Genomic DNA, 22,639 nt, shown 5'->3' with positions numbered 1-22,639 from the left:
ATGTCATGACTAAACGGCGCAACTTTTCCTACTGTGTTTTGTTATAATAGATCACCACGCAAAAGGCATCTTTTTAAAAATATATATTTAAAAAAAAATTCTTTATTCATTCTAAGTTGAGGATTTTTTGACTTTCATGCTAGGTACATGTCCGTGTTACGACCAAATTCTGTATCGGATTGCTACAGGATTTGTTATAATACTCGTCCAAATAAGTCGCGTCTCAACTTGAGCGCGCACATACAATAGTCAGGTGGCTTCTTGCTGCTAACTCATCTTCAGTCGCGTCGCGACTTGAGCGTGCGTTTAGACTGGTCTCCCGATCCGGCCTGCCACGCAACTGGCGGACCGATGCATATATCGCCAAGACTCGGACAATCCTCACCCCCATGAACCCGGGCACTCCTGCTCAAGTCACCAAACGTAGCGAACCACTTGGGGTGACCTATGACAGAGGTTATCCAATAAATGGTTCCCGGGGCGGCGGTACCCATAACCACCTCCGAAATTGAAAATTATTATAGTACTTGACGTGTACAAATTGAATTTGGTCCAATTATAGTAAGATCGGCAAGTATGGTATACTCGAAATAAGTCACTAAACCAAAAAAAAACTAATAAAATATATCAATAACTCGGGAAAAGACAACACTAGTGCACCGACACAATTCGGTATACTACGCTACATCACTTTGCTGTATATTTATTTGTCGAAATAGAAGTTAAATAAATAAAATAACAATATACATTATAGGTTATTGAAGAATTATAATATTATGCTAGTTACCCAAAAGTTATTTTTAAAAAAATTATCCATTTGAGTGTTTTGTATCCATATTGGCAATGCGGAACGAAATTACCTCGGAGTCGGTCTGGCCGTAACGGATGTTTTTTTTTCAGGTATTATTTTACGTAAACATATGAAATTAAAATAAGAATATCGGAATACTTCACCAAACAAACACAAAAGTGACCAAACGGAAAAAAATAATAAAAAAACATCGATTACTCGGGACAACACGACACTAGAATATTGAATATCGATTTATGACTACGTGACATCACTTCGCACAAATACATACGTATTTATCTAAACCCTGTCCCCCCGACCCTTACCTCCCGAATACTGAGCGAAAGGGACACATGCAGCTCGCTCTACTAATACCTAAATGAAATCTGCAAAATCGCGGTTTTGTATTCCCCATTTTTGTCCTCCAAAAGTTAACCGATTTTCAATTTTTTTTTACCAACTACATAAGAAAAAACTATTCTATGTCGGACCGTTTGTTTTTTTTCAAAATATATTGTCTAGTTTGTAGACTGAACGTCTTTTGACTGCGTTTAAATCAGGCAATTTTATTGATTTTTGGAAGGTCATAACTTCTATAAGAAGCAATTTATCAAAAAAAAAAAACAAAACGTACCGACACGCAAGTCGCCAATATCTATTTTATGTTAAAAAAATATTTGCTCTAGGGTTAAAATCCAGAAAGATAAATGGGGACTACGTTTGTATGGAAAAATCAACGCCCGGTTACGTCTTAACATGGGAAATCAGCACGGGTAGAAGGCCTCAGCGTGGGTAAGCCACCCAGTGAGGCTAATATTACTGGAAAACTCAGAAATTTTTTTCGAATTCCACATGTCACATTTTCTTCCGCGCCAAAAAAATGTTTGGATTTGTTCTCCGTAATGCAAGATAATCTCATTTATAATGGAATCGCTATACGTATAAATCGTTGCGAGTATAATATAATAAATAAGCACTTGTTCGCAACATCCTAAAATATAGTTCCACTGTTTGGGCACCTCCTGAACAGAGCTTTTTGAATTATCTCTGTATGCGAGAATATATATACCCGTAAGTATTGTTCATTCCCATATTCATCCTCTTATGGAGTTATTTGGTTTATTATTTCATTTAATAATAACGACAGAGATAACATTTAAATGCAAATGACTGTCTTTTGAGTCTCGAATGACAACTAAAAGATTGATGGCTATTTAAACGCTGCGAGGAAGAGAAGTGACATTACGATGGAAGCAGTAAAGCGCATCAGTTGAAGAGAAGTGCGAAGAGCGTAGTGACATTATGGTGGAAGTACTAAAGCGCAGATTTGTGATGATGATGTCGGAAATATTTATTGTTTATTCATATCTGGGATGTTAATCTCTTAGCACGTACATATGAGGTATTTTATGCAGTAAAACGGTGTCCAATAAAAACAAGAATTATAAATCAGACGTACTAACCTACATTCTTTAAGCGCCGTCCCAAAATCTAAACCAATTGGACTAAGATATTCAAGTCAATTTATTTACCAATAGAAATGTCCGGGTACCTGAAAAAAGCTCAATCGTTCCTTTTTTTGGTGAAATTGATCAACATTTTGTTACGTAGTGGGATCGCGTCTTGCACCCCGGAAGCTAAATCCGAATACAAAAGAATATCCTTACTAACTTCTGGATAATCACTCTAAAATCATTACCTTTTGACAAAGGAATTTAAAACTCCTGGCCAGAAACTAACCTGTTCGCTCATGTTTCAACGGGCATGCCACACGTGGACAATGGCTGCCCCACAATTCGATTGGAACTATGCAAAATCAATGAAAAGTAACAACTTTGGTATACCCGCCAACTTGGAATATGCAGGTAAATAGATCAAAGACACCAACGGATCGCTGACTTTTTTGCTGATTTTTTTTAAAAGCGTTTATAAATGTGATACACCAGTTTCTGCTTGTATAGCATCAAATTTTACTACTGATAATAATCTTAATTTATCTTTTGTCCACATAGAATATAATGATATATTGACTGAACTAAAATTACTAGATCAAAGCAAAAGTGGTGGACCAGATAAAATACCTCATGTATTTTTAAATAATTGTGCTACCAATCTGGCGAATCCTTTATATTCGCTTTTTCAGTCTTTACAAACAGGGTGTTTTCCTACTAAATCGAAATTCAGCTTCCTTACGCCTATTTTAAAAAAAGACGTTACACGAGGTGATTAACTAAAGACCGGTGTGCCTTTTATCAAAAATTCCTAAAGTTTTTTAAAAATTCTCCTTAAAAAATATTTTATTTATTAATTATTAAACCACGTCATTTTTTCTAAGCAACATGGTTTCCCTACTGAAAAATCTAGCTTCACTAACTTGTTAACGTATAAAAACTATATATCTGACTCCATTTCTAGTTAATGTCAAGTTAACTCTTTTTATACCGATTTCAGTAAGGCGTTCAATAAAGTTAATCATGAGTTTTTGCTGAATAAACTGCATAAATTCGGTAAAGGCGGTTAACTATATAAGTGGTTTAATAGTTATTTGATCAACGGATGTAACAACTGGCTGTAAAAATGATGGTACATTTTTAAACAAATTCACTGCTATGAGTGGTGCTCCCCAGGGGTCACATTTAGGTCCAATTCTGTTTTTATTATTTCTTAATGATGTGTTATAATTTTCAAGGATGTTAAAAATAATAATGTTTGCAGACGACCTGAAATTATTAAAAACAATTATAAAAATTAACGATTGCCATACATTGTCAAATAACTTGTTGAGATTTATTATATGGTGTCATGATAACCGCTTGCAACTTAACATAAGCAAATGTGAAATTATGAGGTTTTATCGAATAAAGAATCCAATTTTTTTGATTATTCCATTAACAATATTTCATTAGGATCTCTCTCGGAAATTAATGTCTTAGGTATTTGGTTTGACACGAAACTCAACTTTATCAAGCATAGAGAAATAATAACCAATAAAGCTTTGAAAATGTTGGGATTTATTTTAAGGGTCTCTAGTGATTTCAATAATGTCAATACAGTTAAAAAATAATATATGTCACTAGTAAGGAGTCATATAGAATGCAATTCCACGGTTTGGTCCCCATATTAAGAGTTTTTTTTTTTTTAATGCTTCCGATTTTGTTGTCCGGGTTAAATCTTTCCTATATTTATTTATTTATTTAAAACGCCCATTGGGCTTTTACATACATTGTTATTAGTGTTATTACATTAACTATGTGACATTGAAAAGTTTACGTACATATATAAATAAAATAGCTATTATATCTGTAGTACATAAATGTTTTACAAATAATACAGAATACCATTATGGAGAACAGTTTTTTTTTCTTTTTTTACTTACTTAGAAAAATAAATGGATTGAAATTAATCAGCATTTATAGGGACTTAAAATCATATTCGAATTGTTATTTAAATTACAATATTAATTTGTAAAGTTAAAACATATATATTAAAGTTAAAAAGTCATAAAAGAAGTTATAAAAGAAAAGAGTGAAAAAACAGAAGCTAAAAAATGGGTTTTTTACTATGGAGTGGAGAAGTCATACATATCAGCAAAGTGTTTATGTAGATTTCGTTTGAGCACTGCTACGGAATCTCTAAATATATCAACAACATTACCAAATTTATTACCAAAATTTTGTATTCGATTTAACGATATGTGCGCATGATAATTAGATTTGAAATTGTTACAGAAAAAGGTGGAATTTTGTCTCGTATTTTTGGAAGGTACAAATAATTTTATTGTGGCAAGAATTTCAGGGCTGTCGATTCTATAATTAATAATTTTATTTAGTAGAACAAGGTCGGAGATAATTCGCCTATCTGATAGCGTAATCAAATTTAGTTGATGCATGAGTTGGATATAATTTATATTTTGGATTGGAATATTTAGTTTAAAGTTAATAAATCTTAAAAATTTGTGTTGTACCCTTTCAATATTGTTGGAATGTACTTTATAAAACGGGGACCAAATAGGCGAATTATACTCTACTTGACTTCTTACTAAAGATGTGTACAGTGTGTTCAAACATTCTAGTGACTTGAAGTCACATGCGGTTCTACATATAAACCCAAGCATTTTTAGGGCTTTATTTGTGATTTCATTTATATGCGGATTGAATGTTAACTGTTCATCAAATATAACACCCAAGTCCCTGATTTGAGTGACAGCTGTCAATTTTACATTATTAAGCGAATATTCATAAATTGTATGATTTTGTATTTTACAAAAACGAATGACCTGACATTTTTTAATATTAAGAAACAGAGAGTTGATGATGCACCAACGATATAGTTTATTTAAATTAAGTTGCAAAGTATAACAATCGTCTAAACTGCGTATTGTTTTATATATTTTCAAATCATCTGCGAAAAGAAGAACTTCTACATCTTTAAATATGCTAACAATATCATTAATAAATAACAAAAAAAGAATTGGTCCCAGGTGAGACCCCTGAGGGACCCCACTTGTGGCTTCGAAAATGTAAGATTCCACAGATTTTATTTTGACACATAGCTCTCTTTTACTAAGATAACTTTCAATCCAACTTAACAGATTACCCTTGATACCCAACATACTTAATTTTTGTACAAGGATATGTCGCCTAACTTTGTCAAATGCTTTGGAAAAATCAGTATATATTGAATCCACTTGATGCTTCAAGGCAAGAGAATCAGTTATGTAATTTTCGTATATGATCAAGTTACTTAGGGTGGATTTACCTGTGATAAAGCCATGCTGGTTGGGTACAATAATATTATTAATTTGTTTACATATTACATCTAGGACTAACGATTCAAATAGTTTGGGAATAGCGGACAATATACATATTGGTCTGTAGTTCGATACATCGCTTTTATCTCCCTTTTTATGAATAGGCGTAAGATAGCTTTTTTTCCACTGTTTTGGAAAACACCCTGACGACAAAGACTTATTAAATAGTAAAAATAATGGATAAGTCAAACTGCGAACACAAGATTTTAAATATATTGGAGGGAAACCATCCGGTCCAGCGGATTTATTAGTATCTAATGCTTTTATAGCCTTTTCTATAGCGTTTATTTCAATAAAACAATGGTTTAGGTTAAGTGATTCTTCAAGTGATATATCATTTGGGATTTCATTATCGGTAATATTATCATCATAAACACTTTTGAATAAATCTGCAAAAAGATTGACAATGCCTTCGGTATTATCCGCACAATTGTTATTCAGATACATAATATTTGGTAAACTACCATCATTTTTACGCTGAGCATTAGAAAAGTTCCACAATTTTTTAACATTATCATGAACCTCCATTTCTATTAAACTAATATAATCATTATAACATTTTTTAGACAATTCTTTGCACTGCTTTCTTATGTTAGTAAACATTATATAATCATCGACGTTTCTAGATTGCTTATATATTCGGTGAGTTTGTTTTTTAGTATAAATCAATTCTTTTAATTCTTTTGAAAACCATGTAGGGTAAAGGAATGCAATAAAATTAACTTTTGGAACATGACGTTCTTTTGAAGTGTTTAGGATTGAATAAAATTGTTGGACTTGATTCACAATATTGTTTTCATCTTCTAGAAATGACCAGTCTATATGGTCAAGATAATCAATTATATTTGGGTAGTCAGCTTTTTTAAAATTGTACGATGAAGTTTTTAATTTCTGCAATTTTCTAGACTCATTTGTGATAATAATATCTAACGCGGGATGGTGTTGGTCTAAAGGTAACAACAATTCATCCGATTGTTCTACCACTGTACTTAAGTCACTAGAAAATACTAGGTCAAGCATTCGGTTATAAGAATTATGCACTTTATTTAACTGTTTTAGTCCTAGGAAAAAAGACATATCAAGCATTTCCTTAGATTTGACACACTGCACTTCTGTTTCGTTAATAATCACTTCATTGTTCTTATCGAAAGACCAGTCGATTTTCGGAAGATTGTAGTCGCCTACAATTATAAATTTGGCTTTAGGATATTTATATTTTAGTGTTTCTACATCCTCGATGTGGTTCTTGTATATTTGCAGATCTGACATTGGTGGAATATAAGTACCAGCGATAATGATTTTTGTGGATGAAATATTTAGCATTACAAACATCTGTTCAACGCTTTTGTGTTTAACTGGCAATTTTTTAGATGAAATGTTTTTAGATATGCACACCATTACACCTCCTCCTTTTGATTTGTTGCTTGTAATGGGGTCACGGTCAAGACGATAGATGTTGTATTTATTGAGACCTAATTCCGATGAATTGATGTCCTCATTTAACCATGTTTCTGTTAATAACAAAATATTATGTGGGAATGTGGGAGAAGTTATTTTAAGGTGTTGTAATTTAGTTCTCATTCCGCGGACATTTTGGTAGTACCCAAACAATTTTAGGTGCTGTTTAAGTTTTTTGGCACGTTTTTTATTATTTTTGGAACAGAGTTTATGTACTTAATTGTTATGTTTGTTTCCCCTTCCGCTTTTCTCGTTTCAAACTCTTTCCAAACATCCGTCATTTGTTTCCTTTGCCGCTCCGTGAGATCTTGTTTAACTTTGATGCCATTTTTCAGTTTATATTTATTTATGATTATTTGCTTAGCTTGATATGAATCTTGGAGTTCTACTTTTATTGGCCTGATCTTGTCAGTTTTTCTTACGCCAAGCCTATATATTTTAGAAATATTTATCTGTAGTGTATCATCGATAATTTTTAACGTTGAACATACTTTGTTGTTGTCATCAGATATCCTGTTGGTTTGATTCTCTTCTCTACTTTCAGGTATAACTAAACCCTTCCACTCACTTTTCCACAAATGATCAGCTAGTCAATCAACACTATGCAAGTGCATTATATAAGTAAAATAAATACAAAACAATACAAGAACAACAACATGTCAACTCACCAGAGATCAAATGGGAAAAAAAAATTCACCGACTCCAGATATTTTCATATCAGAGGGTTCGGCTCGGTAGAACTTCTAACAGGGCCTATAAATCCTACTGATCCCTCAACATAAATATTTAAAAAATCTTTCGTTATCCTACATGTATTCAAAATGACCGACTTTTGCATCTTTATATATAATTTTTTTGATAGATTATTATTTTTTTATCTTCCGATTTAGTTGTCCGGGTTAAATCTTCCCCAAAGGAAAAACTTAACCCTTCCACTCACTTTTCCACAAATGATCATCTAGTCAATCAACATTATGTAAGTGCATTATATAAGCAAAATAAATACAAAACAATACAAGAACAACACGTCAACTCACCAGAGATCAAATGGGAAAATAATTCACCGACTCCAGATATTTTCATATCAGAGGGTTCGGCTCGGTAGAACTTCTAACAGGGCCTATAAATCCTACTGATCCCTCAACATAAATATTTAAAAAATCTTTTGTTATCCTACATGTATTCAAAATGACCGACTTTTGCATCTTTATATATTTTTTTTTTGATAGATCTAAGACGCCTAAATTTTTAATTAGAGAGCTAGGTATAATGCCAGTAGCCGAAATAACGAATAGTAATATTTTTATAGTCTGAGAATGCCAAATTCTTTTTATTTCATTTCCTAAATCTGTGTATTTTCTTGTTTTTTCACTAACAAATTTTTGAATATTACAGGAATTTGGAATAGCGACTATTATATTTATATTTATCACATGCGATTGAATGAATTCCAAATTATTTTTAAGATTTGTAAATTTTAAAATGGGTATTCCTAGAGAATGCCTAAATTACGGTAATATACTGTGTTCATTAAATTTAATAAAATTATCTGATCGTAGAATCATTTACGATTTAAACTTTTTTATAAAATCATTAATTTAATGTTTGATACCCCTGATGTATTATATTTAATCTCTTTTCATACTCCAAGCAGGTCAGTTACAAGACAGTACCTACCATATTATTGTAGCAATTTTACATCAACGTTCCAATATTACACTCCTTTGCGAAGGATTCAAGAGCTAGGAAACAAATAATCCGATGTTGTTGATATATTTTACATCACTTTCAATCAAGTAGGGGAATATTTTGATAAAGCTATTTAAATTGACTAAAACATTAACATTATTTGGTCGGCTGAAATAAAAACGTTATTTTGGATTTTTTTATATATTATACCTACATACTGTGTGAATGAAATTCAATAATTTATATTTGTCTTTGTGCAAGTGTTTTGAGCAGTCATTTTCTGCACTATTTACGAGTATAATTTTGTAAATATTCTTATATGTATATGTAAAAGCCTTAATAGGGGTACAAAATATTTTTCATTGGCCTATCTGTAGTATAAGTCTAGGAGACAAAAGGTCTTTTGTAAAATGAAGAAGTCAGTTATCTTTCATTGGTATCCAGTCGAATGATAGGACCATATTATATAGGTCTCGTCGCTTTAGGCCTTAAGCGATGGCTGTCTAAATTTATATAAATGTTTCCATATTCGGAGGCATGATTTTTGTAATGAGCGCTGGCAAATCCTAAGCGGAATGCCCGGAAATCTTCTTCGCTCAAGACATTAAATTTATAAATACCTACTACATAGCTCGATTGGGTATGGGTCACACTTCCAGTATTTTTTATTTAATGGTGGATTAAGTAAGATGGGGTTAAGTTTCCTTTTAATTCGGTATAGGTCACACTTCTTGGGATTAACAATTCAGAGCATTCAAAACAATGAGATTCCTAGAATATCTCTAATAGACTCTGCTAAGCACTGGTAAATGGAATGGAAGATAGAAGGCCACCATTATACAACACGTATGTACTAAATAACAAATAGTTCAATTGAATTCGAAGGCTGCGTTTAACGGCCGCCCGCTCCTCCATTCGCAATAAAACATTCCACGAGCGGCGATAATATTCCAAGCTTCCGATATATTGGCTAACTTTCTATTGAATATTACGTAATTTGTACGTGTGTTTCAGTATAAAATAGCAGCAAAAGTTTATCGGTTTACATGCTACAGACAAATTAAAAATTATGCTTTGTGATTATATGAATCGTAGAGATCGTAGGAGTAGAACTAATTAAAATGGAATTCGATATTACATTCTGTGTACCTAATAATACTAATAATATTGCATTCGATATTACAGTATGCGTACCTAATACTACTAATTATTCTATTGCATTCGATATTATATTCTGTGTACCTAATATTACTTATTATTGCAATGAAAATAACATAATTGTATAACTATTCATTTGCATCCAGTAAATAAGTAAAGGGTTTTATTATTTTAAAAGCATTAAAGGAACATGTTTACTGCTCCGGTTTTATGAACAGATTGGTAATAAATAAATAAATTGTTGCAATATCACTGAATGTAGTGCCTCCATATTGTCAAACAGGGTCAGGAATACAGGGTGTATCGGCACGTACCCGACAAACTTAAACCAGCTATTCGTTAGCACATTTTGAGTAAAAAATGTTATGGGCACTTTGCAGTCCAGTAACGTTTTTTTTTAATAAAAAAATTATTATTCATATTTTAACCACATGTCACCACTGTTTTATCCTTTGTCAAAGTTTGGAAACCTATCTGGCAATATTTTATTCGAATTCCGTTGAATAATGTACGTGTGTACCTATATTGGCGCACTTTTACAATCACAACGAAATGGCACGGCACCATTCGTCTCATTTTTAACTATTATTATTTAGACGCTTTTCGACATACTTGCTTATAACAGCTGTTGAACACGAAAATCAATGCCAACGACAGTGATGTAGTGTGGAAATTTTTAATTTTTTCGTTTTTAATTGAAGAAAAAATGCTACCGGACAGAAAAGTGCCCATAATATTTTTTACTCCAAATGTGCTAAAAAATAGCTGGTTAAAGTTTGTCGGGTTAGTGCCGATACCTACACCCTGTATAGTTGCGTCAACAGATTCAGAGAAATGATTATTTTCTATCAAATGTTTTAAAATATATATTATCATCTTAAATTATTATGTCTTTCGATTATTTTTCTAGATTCCATATTTTCTTTTTTCTTTCAGGAATCGTGGGAGACGATGGCAGGGCGGCTTGAGACGGTGCCGGTGTGACGGAAGCAGCATGGGCGGGAGAGGGGCGGACTTCCTCCTGGGAGTAGGCGTATTGCTTCTGCTGAGAGTTCCATCGTCTTATCTAGTCGGTGAGTATCGATTTGTAGAACAGGTTTCTGATCGGAACATAGATAACAGACACAAATCAGATATAGCATGGAAGCGAATTTTTGCAATAAAAGTTAGGTGTTTTTACTTTTATTTGTCTCGATACAGTACGATATCCCTAGTGAGAAAGGCACAGAAAAATAAATGTGTAATATTGTGCATAGATTTAGTAATGATACATGAAATAATTTACTTAACTTAAAAATACAAACATGAAATTGTAGTTCTTGTCTAAAATGAATATTGTTTACTTGTTCTTATCACAAACCAGGGAAGTATTTAATACGATGATGATAACTGCACTTTACGATCTGAAAAGTTATGTTTAGGATTATATGTGATCCCGAAGTCCCAAGTTCCAATTGTGACTAATTCACCGCGCAGACGGGGTAGGGTGCTAAACAGGGTCATAGCTCTCATGATACTAATAGATAACTCCTATCCCTTAGCCATGAAGTCGGAGCGCCCCACTCCCAAGGTTCCCTGGCCGCAGTCCAAGTTGCAGCTGCATGTGCCCGCCCACCTAGCCCCGCCATACGGAAGGGCAGCAGGGGACGAGAGCCTCACCAGCCCAGAGGACGAGGAGTACCCCACAACTACGGAAGAGGTTTTGCCCTTCTTCCAGGACCCCGGCAACCTGACTCAAGTCACCGCGCAGCTGGGACAGGACGTTCATCTGCATTGCAGGGTCAACGATCTCAGGGATAAGACGGTATTAAATTAATTAGAAATCCACAATTCCATTGAGTCCTGGGTCGATCGTGAACTACCCAATCATTGTTACCCGCTCACAAACCAACAATGAGTGATCGGGTTACTTTTTAAAAAACGATTCGATTGTCAGCACCTGTGTTCTTTGATGGATGCCGGTGTTGCGAATGACAATAGATGTATGAATTTTGCAGGCCGGGTACCGGGTAGACACCTGAAATCTAAAACAGGCTATCATTGATCTACCATCTACATGCACACGTCAAATAAAAGTTCACAATCCAAAGATCTGACGATGTGTACTCGGGTCTCGGGAACTATGGGTACCTTCAGCGCACACAGCGATCTCTCTTCTCTACTCTATCACCCGATCACTGATTGATCGATCCAGTTCTAATTCCGTTATTTGATTATTATTCCCGTTACAACAATATAAAAAATAATTTTAGTTCTGTTTAGTTTTACGATATTCTAATTAATATGCTATTGTGTTATTCCTAATATTAGGTATCCTGGGTGAGACGGAAAGGGGACAGCCTTCACCTCATCACCTTCGGTCACCTGACCTACAGCAACGAAGCAAGGTGAGTTTCACCAACAACCAACAATAAGACTATTTTGTATTATTTAAGACAGATACGATAGCAAAGCACCCATGAGCACTCGGGCCATCTAACATCCCTGTGTCATCGTCCATTTCACCTCATTCCATAAACAGTAACCCAGTACCAGGTAAGGTTGACCTGTGTTATCATTGGATCTCCTGGTTCCACAACGTGCCTTCCTAGGTATCTGAGCCTTGCTCCTATCAGGGCGATTATTTATTATGAACGTATTACTAAAATTTCAAATGTTTCTAGAGGGATCTCTAATTTACTAAGTTATCGTCTACAAAAATAAAATCTAATGCTTACCGTTAATTCAATAGCTGAAAAACGTTAAAAAAATATTCAAACGTTTTCCAAAAAAAATTTTAATGGTCAGTTCATGTTTTTATTAATCTCTTTCTGGAGCCAGTGAGACTGTGGTATCCCCAATTGGGGTATATTATGTGGCTGACGGTAGTAGGGATGGGAAGGAGATGGGCAAGAGGAAAGTAGGGAAGTACCTGCTTATTCAAAAAGGTTTCAATTCTAAATGGTAGTCTTCACCAAACCGATACTGTGAGTATCTTCCACTGTGTGGCGTGCCGCAAGTATACTATATATTATTTTTAATGAAAAAATGGTGAAATAACACAGATTAATCAAATAAAATTTACTTGCGCACGCCGGGATTATAACCCGTGACCTTTAGTTCGCTAGTCGAGAGCCTTACCCCTCGACCACGGAGGTCGTCTGAAATAGTTTACTTGTAAATTTTGCAAAGCAAGCTTATTTCAGCTAACTACGGTGTATATTCTACATTCTACATGTAACATGATAATAACATTCCCTTATTTATGTAAATGATATTGACTAATCTTCAAATGGTATAAAACAAGGTCGCTTTCCTCGTTTGTCTGTTTGTGTATAGTTCCTCTAAACTACGCAACGAATTTTGATAGGGTTTCCACAAGTATTTAGAGAATTTCTTAATTAGAAGGTTTATAAACATAAAACATGCATGCATAATACATAATATTTATAGAAAGTATAGAAAAGTTAATGTTTAACAAGTATTTTTTTTCGGACGCTTTCTTTGCTAACTCTGGTTAAACTTAATGTACTATTGAATTCTAAAAGGTCTACAAGAAAAGTCCGGGATATTATGTCCATCTCCTGAGGATAACCCCCAGCACGCCGGGTACGCGTCAGCTGGTCCTGTATACATTCTTGTTATGAGATGCTCGCATGTTCACCCGACGGCGACTAGTTCATAGTCCGTGGTTTGGAGGTATTATTGCTGTATTGTTTCGCTACATTATGGGAATTATGTGGTATGGAATGCACGTGCGCTTTTCACATGATAATAATAATTAACGGAATATAATACAGGTACGGGTACTGGATTCTACTCTAACGGGACGTGAACGCTGAATAATGAACATGGTCTTATGTGCAAATTAAGTAAAATAATCCGTTGATGCAATGAGTTCATAAGCTGTTCGTTTTCTTATAGGAAAGAATAATTTAATAACTGACTTTGTTGACATAATTTCCAACTATCTTGGTTATTCCGATATATTGGCGTGGAAAAGGTGTATAACCCATAATTGAACCAAAAAACATTTCATTCGATTTTCAGCCAAGATGAGAATGTATTGACCAGCCTCAATGTAACTTGGTAACAAAGTAACTAGCTATTTTGTCAAACCGAAAAACAATCTGTAAACAAAATATAAATAATACAAAAATGAGTTTTTGCTATTATCGATATATTCAATAAACATACAAACTACCTACAGAAAGCGCACAGAGAAAAAAAAGTTTTTTTTATGTTAACTTCCCAGAACTAATTCGTCGTTTATTTGGATTTTATTTATTTTGAATTGTTTATTAATTATTAACATTCTGATGGGATTTTACATAATATTTACATTGAGATATAAATGCATGATACTGAGAAAATATTCCAATGGTATATATCAAACTAAACGAACATAGTATTGCTGTGGGTGGTGCCTATATATTTCGGGTATTGTGTATTTTACACCAAACACTAAACTTCGTATGACAGATTTTTCAACTGGAAAAAGTTTTTTTTGATGAAAAAAACCTAAGAGAAAACATTACAGTTCTTCGATTCAACCCTCAATATACCAGTCTTCAATTTCCTAGTAACTCATTTAAAGGTAAAATAATTGTTAATAATTATTATTGTTTGCAATCAAGTCAGTGTGTTGTCTGAGAAATAGTCAGGTATGAACAGGAATAGTATGAAATATTATGTTCCATTAGTAATGCAATCAAGTTACAAAACTCTACCAAAATTAAAGCCCAACAACTTTTCAAATCTCTAAATAGTGGGTGCGTTTGTGCGCTTAATTCTTCTAAGCTACGCAGCGGATTTTGATAGAATTTTCACTTAGAGAAAAACCGATGTTTATCCAAAAATTCACAACCTCAAAATTTACTCCAAATCATTTACAACCCCGAGCAACGCCAGGAACACGTCAGATATTATCATTTACAAACTTTATATCAAATAAAAATACACCAAACCATATCATTAATGATATAATGCAGTGTCGATATGGCAAATAATTGTCTCAACAGATATTCTCATTTTTGGAGAAACATAATTTAAGCAATACATGTTTGTAAATATTTGTAATACCAACCAGCAAAAAGATTTGAACATTAATACAGTCATGTCCTCAGGTTATCCCCAGAGTCTCAACTCAACACATGCATGTACTAAATCAGCGCTCGAACTAAACCAATTCTGTAAACCAAACTGTACAATTTTTCAGTCTATCTCAGATATCCAATGTATCCAAAAAAATCTTCTTCCCTTATGAGAATTAACATATAGTCACGCCCGTAGAGCAACTAGAGGCGCTACTGCGTGCATATCTCTTCAAAACTTGTTCCAATATTAAAAAGTGAAAAGCGGCGCGCGCAGACTTGATTCAGTAGTTTTATTTAGAGCATTGGAAGAGTTTCAGAAGGTAAAAAAGCGGAACCTATTTTTTCGCTTCATGTCTCATCTAAACATAATACATCAATGGTCACGTCACCCTATGCCAAACAATTTTAGAAGGGATCGGCATCCTTAAAAGCCATTCCAATACCCCGGCACGTTCTGTCAATAAAATGTTCAATGACATTATTTCATCTAAATGGCTCAACTCCTCTTTTTTTATTTACGGATGCCTCCAAATCTCCAGATTCTCTAGACTGTGCTATAGGTTTTAACGTTTACCACAATAATACTAATGACAGAATTTAATTAATTAATAAATAACTTAATTTAATTTCAAACATAATTTCTATACTTTCAGCTGAGTGCGTTGCAATAATTGAATATCTCAAATGTATAATCAAAAGTAATTTTGAACATACCCTCATTCTCTCTGACTCTCTCGGTCCCTACAAAAACTCAAATCCAGTCCTCTTCTTCATCCTGATGATCAGTTTGTAAGCCTTATTCAAATGGTGATAAAAGCTCTGGAAAAACCGTAACTCTGTTTTGGATTTCTGGACATGTGGGTAAAATAAAACAATAAACATCCAACCCTATTGTTACACTCGTAAACCATATGCCTCTATTTGACAATTTTTCCATCATTCACGGCAGATTATTGGCACATTACTAGTCAATCCAAGGTAGCATGATATGCCTCAATACAAAAACCAAACCATAGTTTCAACAATTCCCCCATTTCTCTAAAAAAGAAATATCCTTAATTATTTGAATGGGGATTGGACATTGTTCAATTCCTTCTCACCTTTTTAAAGTTCTAGTTCGCTCCTCAGATTGTACATTCTGTGGTCTAGAAATTTTCTAGGCAAATATCTTTTATTATTTTATTTTATTAAGGAAACAAACAGTCATATATTTATATATTTACATAAAAAGCAATCATTTACATTTTCTGTACCAATAATTTTCCATTAATTCTTCGTTGATTCAATATTTGCACCTATACAATACATATATAAATGACAAAGAAATATAAAAAAATAAACATTATAAGGCATAACAAAATGTTCTAAAACAAGTAAAGACAATTAATAGTAATACAGTTTTTGCATTATTAAAAACAATAAAATAAACTAAGATGATATAATTATTCCATAAAATAAAAAGTTAAGTTATCAGTTTAGTAAGTTGCATTTTATATGTTTTCAAGTTACAGTTGAAAATGTCTACATCTCTAGAGGCATTGTGAGTTTTACAGATACGTCCTATTAAATGGTTTTGGCTTTACAGTGTGGTGTTCTTAATAAGTCGTTCGATCTGGTGTTGTGTTCAAGGCAACGAAATGCAATCTTTTCTAGCAGATATGATGAATCAACAAGATTTTTCACGATTTTGTATACGAATAGGGCATCAGAAAATTTTCTGCGCTTATATAAAACGGTAGGGTCAAACCGATGATCACTAAAGCGATAAGATAGGTGTTTAATAAATTTGTATTGGATATTTTCAATAGATATTGAGGATTCCAAATGACTGAGGCAAACTCGAGTTGTGACCATACATATGACATATATAGAAGAAGTAGTGTGTGTGCTGCAGTGAAAAGCTTTGTGATGCGTATAATAAATCCAAATTGTTTATAAGCTTTTTCTAAAATATGTTCAATATAGTCTTCTCTTCTATCATGCCGTATTTAAAGTTGCCTCCCCTCCATACAGCATCTTATCTCCTCCATGTCTGTACTCGACTCATAAAATTTTGACAATCTTTCATATAATTTTGAAATTAACCAATTTAAACATATCCGCATGTATAAATTCACCTATCTTCTCTTCATTATTTGAAATGATGGCCTAGAACAACCTTGAAAGGTGAAAGTCAGAAACATTTAAATAAAAAATCTGAATTATTTATTTATTATTACACGCCCTAATGGGCTTTTACACACTACAAAGTTTAATAGTAGAGTATCACAGTTATTATAAATTCTACAAAATTAAAACAATAAAGGAAACATAATACAACGAAAAAAGTAAAAAAATATTAAATGTTACAACAAAAGCATGTAATAAAATAAGATACATTCACATACAAGTCTCACATCAATTCAAAATAAAACAAAAATAATTAAAAATAAAAATTACTAAAGAATTACTATTATCATGCGTGCGTTTTTAATGATGCAGTTTTATAAATAGTTCATTCGAAATGTCAATATGAAAATTATTTTTATATTATTATGTTATAAATATTATTATAATCTTCAATTATTTTATAAATAGATCACACGCCACTGGTAACTCTTATGATATGTTAGCTGATGTTTTTAATATGCCTTTATGGAAGTTTAAAGCTGTATATACTAATGAAACATTTTAACGAGGTCACTGCATAACAGGTTTTTGTTTTGTTTCTTCTTCATTTCCGTCATCAACTTCGTTATATTCTTTTTTATTTTGTTTTGAGGACATGATAATCTTATATTTTTTTACTTTCTTTATCGTAATATGACTGTCAATAATTGGCATGCATTTAAATGACACCTTTGATATTAATTCTTAATAAATAAATAAATAATATTTGTTTCTGAAAGGAAAATTCAGGCAGCTTTACAAATCCTACATTTAAATGTTCTGTGATTTTTCACCGGTCTGCGGTAGAACCTAAACATACCTATGTATTGTATTTTGTAATTTGTTTTGACTTTATTCTGTGGAGCGTATTTCTGGTTTTAAAAATAATGTATGGAATACGAGACACTCATGAACGCATGAAAAATAATGAATACATTTAATATCGTAAAACATTCCCCAAAACAGTTGTCATAACTTCATGTTCACAGTATACAAATAACTACACTTTGCATTGTAAAACAACTCCTTTCTCTCCCAGAACAGCAACAGGGGACACATTCGATAAGTTACATGTATCCAGACATTAGCATACAGAAACTGAGTTACACAAGGCCGCACAAATATAACTGAACCGAATAGTTTTGCATAACAAATATCTGTAGAAGGAACTAACAGCGTACCTTGCTCATTTGTTTACAGTCTACGTTTAGAATGGCAAGCAAGGGTAAGTTGACATTGGCTTTTCCCGCTATGACTCGGGAGAGAGCAGAGTAAAAAGTTCTCGAAACGAGGTGACAAACACAAGCCGGCTTCCGTGGTCGAATGGGACGACACAGGACTCTAATAACGGGGATTTAAACGAAGCTCACATTTTAATTAATTCCGAAAAGTTTTTCAACTATAAAAATAGCGATTAAAACCATATTTTATTTTTTTAGACGGTGAATTAGCAACTTTATGGGGGATCCTTTTAGAAGCATCTGACATTTTAGTAATACGTTCATCAGAAATAATTCAATGAATAACAATTCAAAGGCCAGCTAGGGCTAATTCAACACTGGGTCCTTCCATTACGTCGGGCCTAAAACTGAATATTGTTTTACACGACTTCATCACTTACGTCGCGTCGTTAAGATTCCCACTTTATTTTAGAGATTTTCTAGGGAACATTCTAATGTTGTCCAATAAACCCGGGCTGCGCGTCGCATATTTCTGTGTTCATGGCTTCTTCACTTACGTCGTTAAGGTTCTGACGTTATTTATTATTTATTATTATGGCTTTCAAATACGAATCAGAAAGTCGCGGGTTCAAATTATTTTTTTAAAAGTAATTTGTATTCTTTTATAACGTGTTAAGTTTAAAAAAAATGTATGTTTTGATAGATTGGAACAGATATACAAAGCAAATGCAGCAAAAATCCCACAAAGACGAAGCCTCTGCTTGGGTTCTATGGCAGTCATTACAACATTTTTTTGGCTTAAGAATGTAATGTTTCCATCCTTCTACATTTATACCTATTTGAAATAATGGTTATTTCTCCTGTCTGATCTGCAAAATGTTGTAACATCCTGGTCATTGCCCTTCGACTTTCCTAAGCTGTTGGTGGCGCCCTTAGAGGACTACCTTAAGAAGAAACCCTAGCTAAGTCTTTCGACCCCCGTATGGAACATACGGCAGAAGATCTTAAGATTTAATTCGCAATAATGCCCCTTTTTCAGCGTTGTGTATTTTTTGGTTTTGAAATTCATATGAGATATGAACGGGCTATTAATGCATATATTTGTGGTAATCCTGGTTCGTTTAAATTAGAGTGAATGATCCCTTTACCATTGAAATTTTAAAAACTTTCTTATAAGACCGCGCGTTTAGCCTACTCTCGTCTCCTACAGTACCCCTAACTTTAATACAGTAGTAATCAATTGTAAACCTTTCCTTTTAAGCTCTTTCCTACCTTAAATAAATCCGAGGACATGAAATAGTTTCGTTATTGCACAAATTAGTATAGTATGGTATTGACATGCATAGTGCGACGGTTTTCACCATCTCAGCTCCGGGGTCGCCTTCATTCTGTTTTACATATATTAATTTTGTTATTCGACACTTAATCTTTTATATGGAAGGGACGAGAGGGGGGGGGGGAGGAGAGGAAGGGTAAACTATGTGATCGAAATGTTTTTTTTTTTTTTTTTTGCAAATTACGTTGGCTCCTCCGCTGACCAAATACGAGAACGGTGGATGGTGATCAGAAATCAAACGCTGACCCCGACGTGGCTACACTATACCCCACAGCTGGCGACCCATTTCATAAAGGTACCCTGACCTGTCGGATGCATTCACGTCCAAGAGAAAGCGAATTAAGTCATCACGCCACTTCCGAAATCGCTCCAACGCCCATTCCTCCGGACGAACTACTTTACTGAGTCTAGATGGGGAAGGTAATTGCATCCCATATCATGATACTAACGCGATAAGTGTGTCGTGTAGGTTTTGCCTGATGAAGCTCAAACTCCCACGTGCCGTCAGACCTACAGTTCACCTCAAAGAAGCTGCTGTAATTCCGCCAAGGGAGCGTTCCAGTTGGCTTACATCAGCCTCTCGGTCGACATCATTGGATAATGTGATAGTGCTGCGGACTTATCCCCACGTCATCTCACGCCGCCGCCCTCCACGTGGATTTTCACAGACGTCCAAAGTGCCTTCATTCTAAACGCCCCAACTGCAGGCCGTGTTCTCGTTCATTACCAGTTGGCTTCATAATTTTCATTCCACTTTCGCGCCCTTGACTCTACACGGCCCCGTTAGAGGGAGTAGTTCTCCAGCGCTTCGTTGGCCTGATTCGTCCACGTTGGCAACCCCTCTCACGTGATAGCGTGAGAAAAAAAATCCTTCTGTCTAGTCCGTGTTTGTGAGAAACGGATTTGCAGCGACACTATCAGACATTACCCAACTATGAAGTTTATTCGAGAGGTAAATTTGGGAATGGGGTAAGGCTTGAGGGTAATTATATTGATCTTGTCGGGGAATCCTGAAAATTGACATGTTGGTTTTATGTACATATTAAAGTGGATTAGTAGTAACTGTCAGTCGGCAAATATCAGCATCACGCGTTCCAAGTCCATCTGGGAATTTGGTTGAATTGAATTGGAAATAAAACACTTACCCAGCCCCTATCCGCTAAATAACAACATCCGGGTTGGGTTTTACACAACCGTTGCCATTTTTGGGCGGGGTGTTCGCGAATATCACTAGATTTACCCTGAGCTTATACATAATATCTTTACCTCCACCTGATACATCCTCAACATTATTTTCCTAATTTTTTTATTGTGTTACCCTCTCTACCGGCCGTAATGAATGTGCTTCGATATCCCCTCCCTAACCAAGTAGTTATTGAAAAATTTCGTTGTAACACGGCTTCGATCGAGCCCAAAGCGCGGTAGCAAGATACTTAGGTATATAGATTTCAGTTATAATTTGACTTTAATCCGAGGCTCCATTGAAGCTCCCAATTAAAGTTTTATCACTTTCGTTTATTTTTTTCCGAGAAGAATATTTTTGGTTTATTATCTTTTGACCACAACCTTTTGTTTATGATCCGTGACTCTAATTGAATCCATAGCAATCGCGCTCAACTTTATTCGAGAAGAAATTTTAACGTTTATTAATTTTAATACAATTCATTTATAATCCGTGACTTTATTTGAATCCATAGCAATCGCGCTCAACTTTATTCGAGAAGAAATTTTAACGTTTATTAATTTTAATACAATTCATTTATAATCCGTGACTTTATTTAAAACATAAAATCGCGTTCAACCTTATTCGAGAAGGAATTTTTTGCGTTTATTAATTTTAATTACAACTCGTTTATACCAATTAAACTTTTCAACCTGAATTTAATTATTACGTCAAGGACACTGAGTCTAATTTCTTCAAACACTGAATTGAACTGTCTGTTTTTTGACCAGAAAATCTCTAAGTCCGGGATAAGTTATCAAAGTGATAATTTCTCCTAGCGCGGCGCGTATACTCCCTTAAAAGGTCCTCGGCGACTTGTGACGAACTATCTCGATTTGTGCCCGCGCATGATGTCTTATAGCAGTAATTAACTACGCTTGTCATTGCGATCCAACCTTTATTGAAGCGTTACGGTCTTATATTTCTCGCACAATATCCTCTGTGTGACTTAAAACTTATCAGACTTACCCTTCTGCGTTTCTCAGAAAAAATGGGCATCTGCCGTCTCACAACACAGGCCCGTACTGGTGAAATTCTGAAGTTTGCCCCATCCTGCAGGTGCCTTATAATCCGTCAAAATTGACCTGTTTTTCTAATTTAAATTTTTCGCGTTCCTATTTGGTCCGTGATGTGTGTTCTGATGACCTTTCCTTTAGTGCGCTAAGACGTCCCCTTACGCGTAACTAATCAAAATTTTCCTCTTAACTTTCCGTTTTCGTGGATATATCCTACAGCCTACCTTTAATCTTCTTTCTCCCGTGTGGAAATAGAACTCGCAACTCGCCTTTTGTCGAATTGAATGCTGTACACGTCCGTTCCTCCCTTTACATCCCGAATCGATCACTTCTGACAACCATTCCCCTTCCTCCGTATGATAAGTCCCTTGCGTAAGGTCGCCTCCTACATTGCACATTTATTCACCTTCCCCTTTCGTAGTTTAGTATAATAATCACACTTTTCACTGATTATTCCAAGTTCCTAAGGCCTTTTCGGTACTTGTTCTAGTTGAAATGTCCCAGTACACATCATGTCGCTCACCCTTTGCCTTTCGTCCGAGATCGCATCGGTTTGATAACCTGTTTATTTCTTTGGCCAGTTTCATTTTAAGAACTATTACTGAATTTTCACGATTCCTCCCTGCAATTATGGGTGTTGGCCCAAATGATTTTGTCACACGCCTATCTTCTCTCTCCGTCCCTCAACTCGTTTCGCATCAATCAGAGGTCTCAAGTTCCCTTCATAACAAACCCGTATGTACTCGGTCATAATTC

General features: G+C 34.4%; 1 protein-coding gene across 1 annotated transcript in view; it reads left to right on the top strand.

Annotated features, from left to right (window-relative positions):
• The window catches only part of LOC149411781 (limbic system-associated membrane protein-like), a 212,976-nt gene that overhangs the window by 147,591 nt on the left and 42,746 nt on the right, over positions 1-22,639 (top strand). Inside the window, exons 2-4 of the mRNA XM_089646869.1 lie at positions 10,842-10,978; positions 11,447-11,709; positions 12,216-12,292. Of these exons, the coding sequence (XP_089502995.1) occupies positions 10,900-10,978; positions 11,447-11,709; positions 12,216-12,292 (419 nt within the window). The 5' untranslated portion in view covers positions 10,842-10,899. The remainder of the gene's footprint in view (positions 1-10,841; positions 10,979-11,446; positions 11,710-12,215; positions 12,293-22,639) is intronic.

This window comes from Hesperophylax consimilis, chromosome 25 (assembly GCF_061612785.1).
Source record: "Hesperophylax consimilis isolate HC1 chromosome 25, BYU_Hcon_1.0, whole genome shotgun sequence".
Taxonomy (NCBI): domain Eukaryota; kingdom Metazoa; phylum Arthropoda; class Insecta; order Trichoptera; family Limnephilidae; genus Hesperophylax; species Hesperophylax consimilis.
This window is presented reverse-complemented; position numbering and strand designations above follow the sequence as displayed.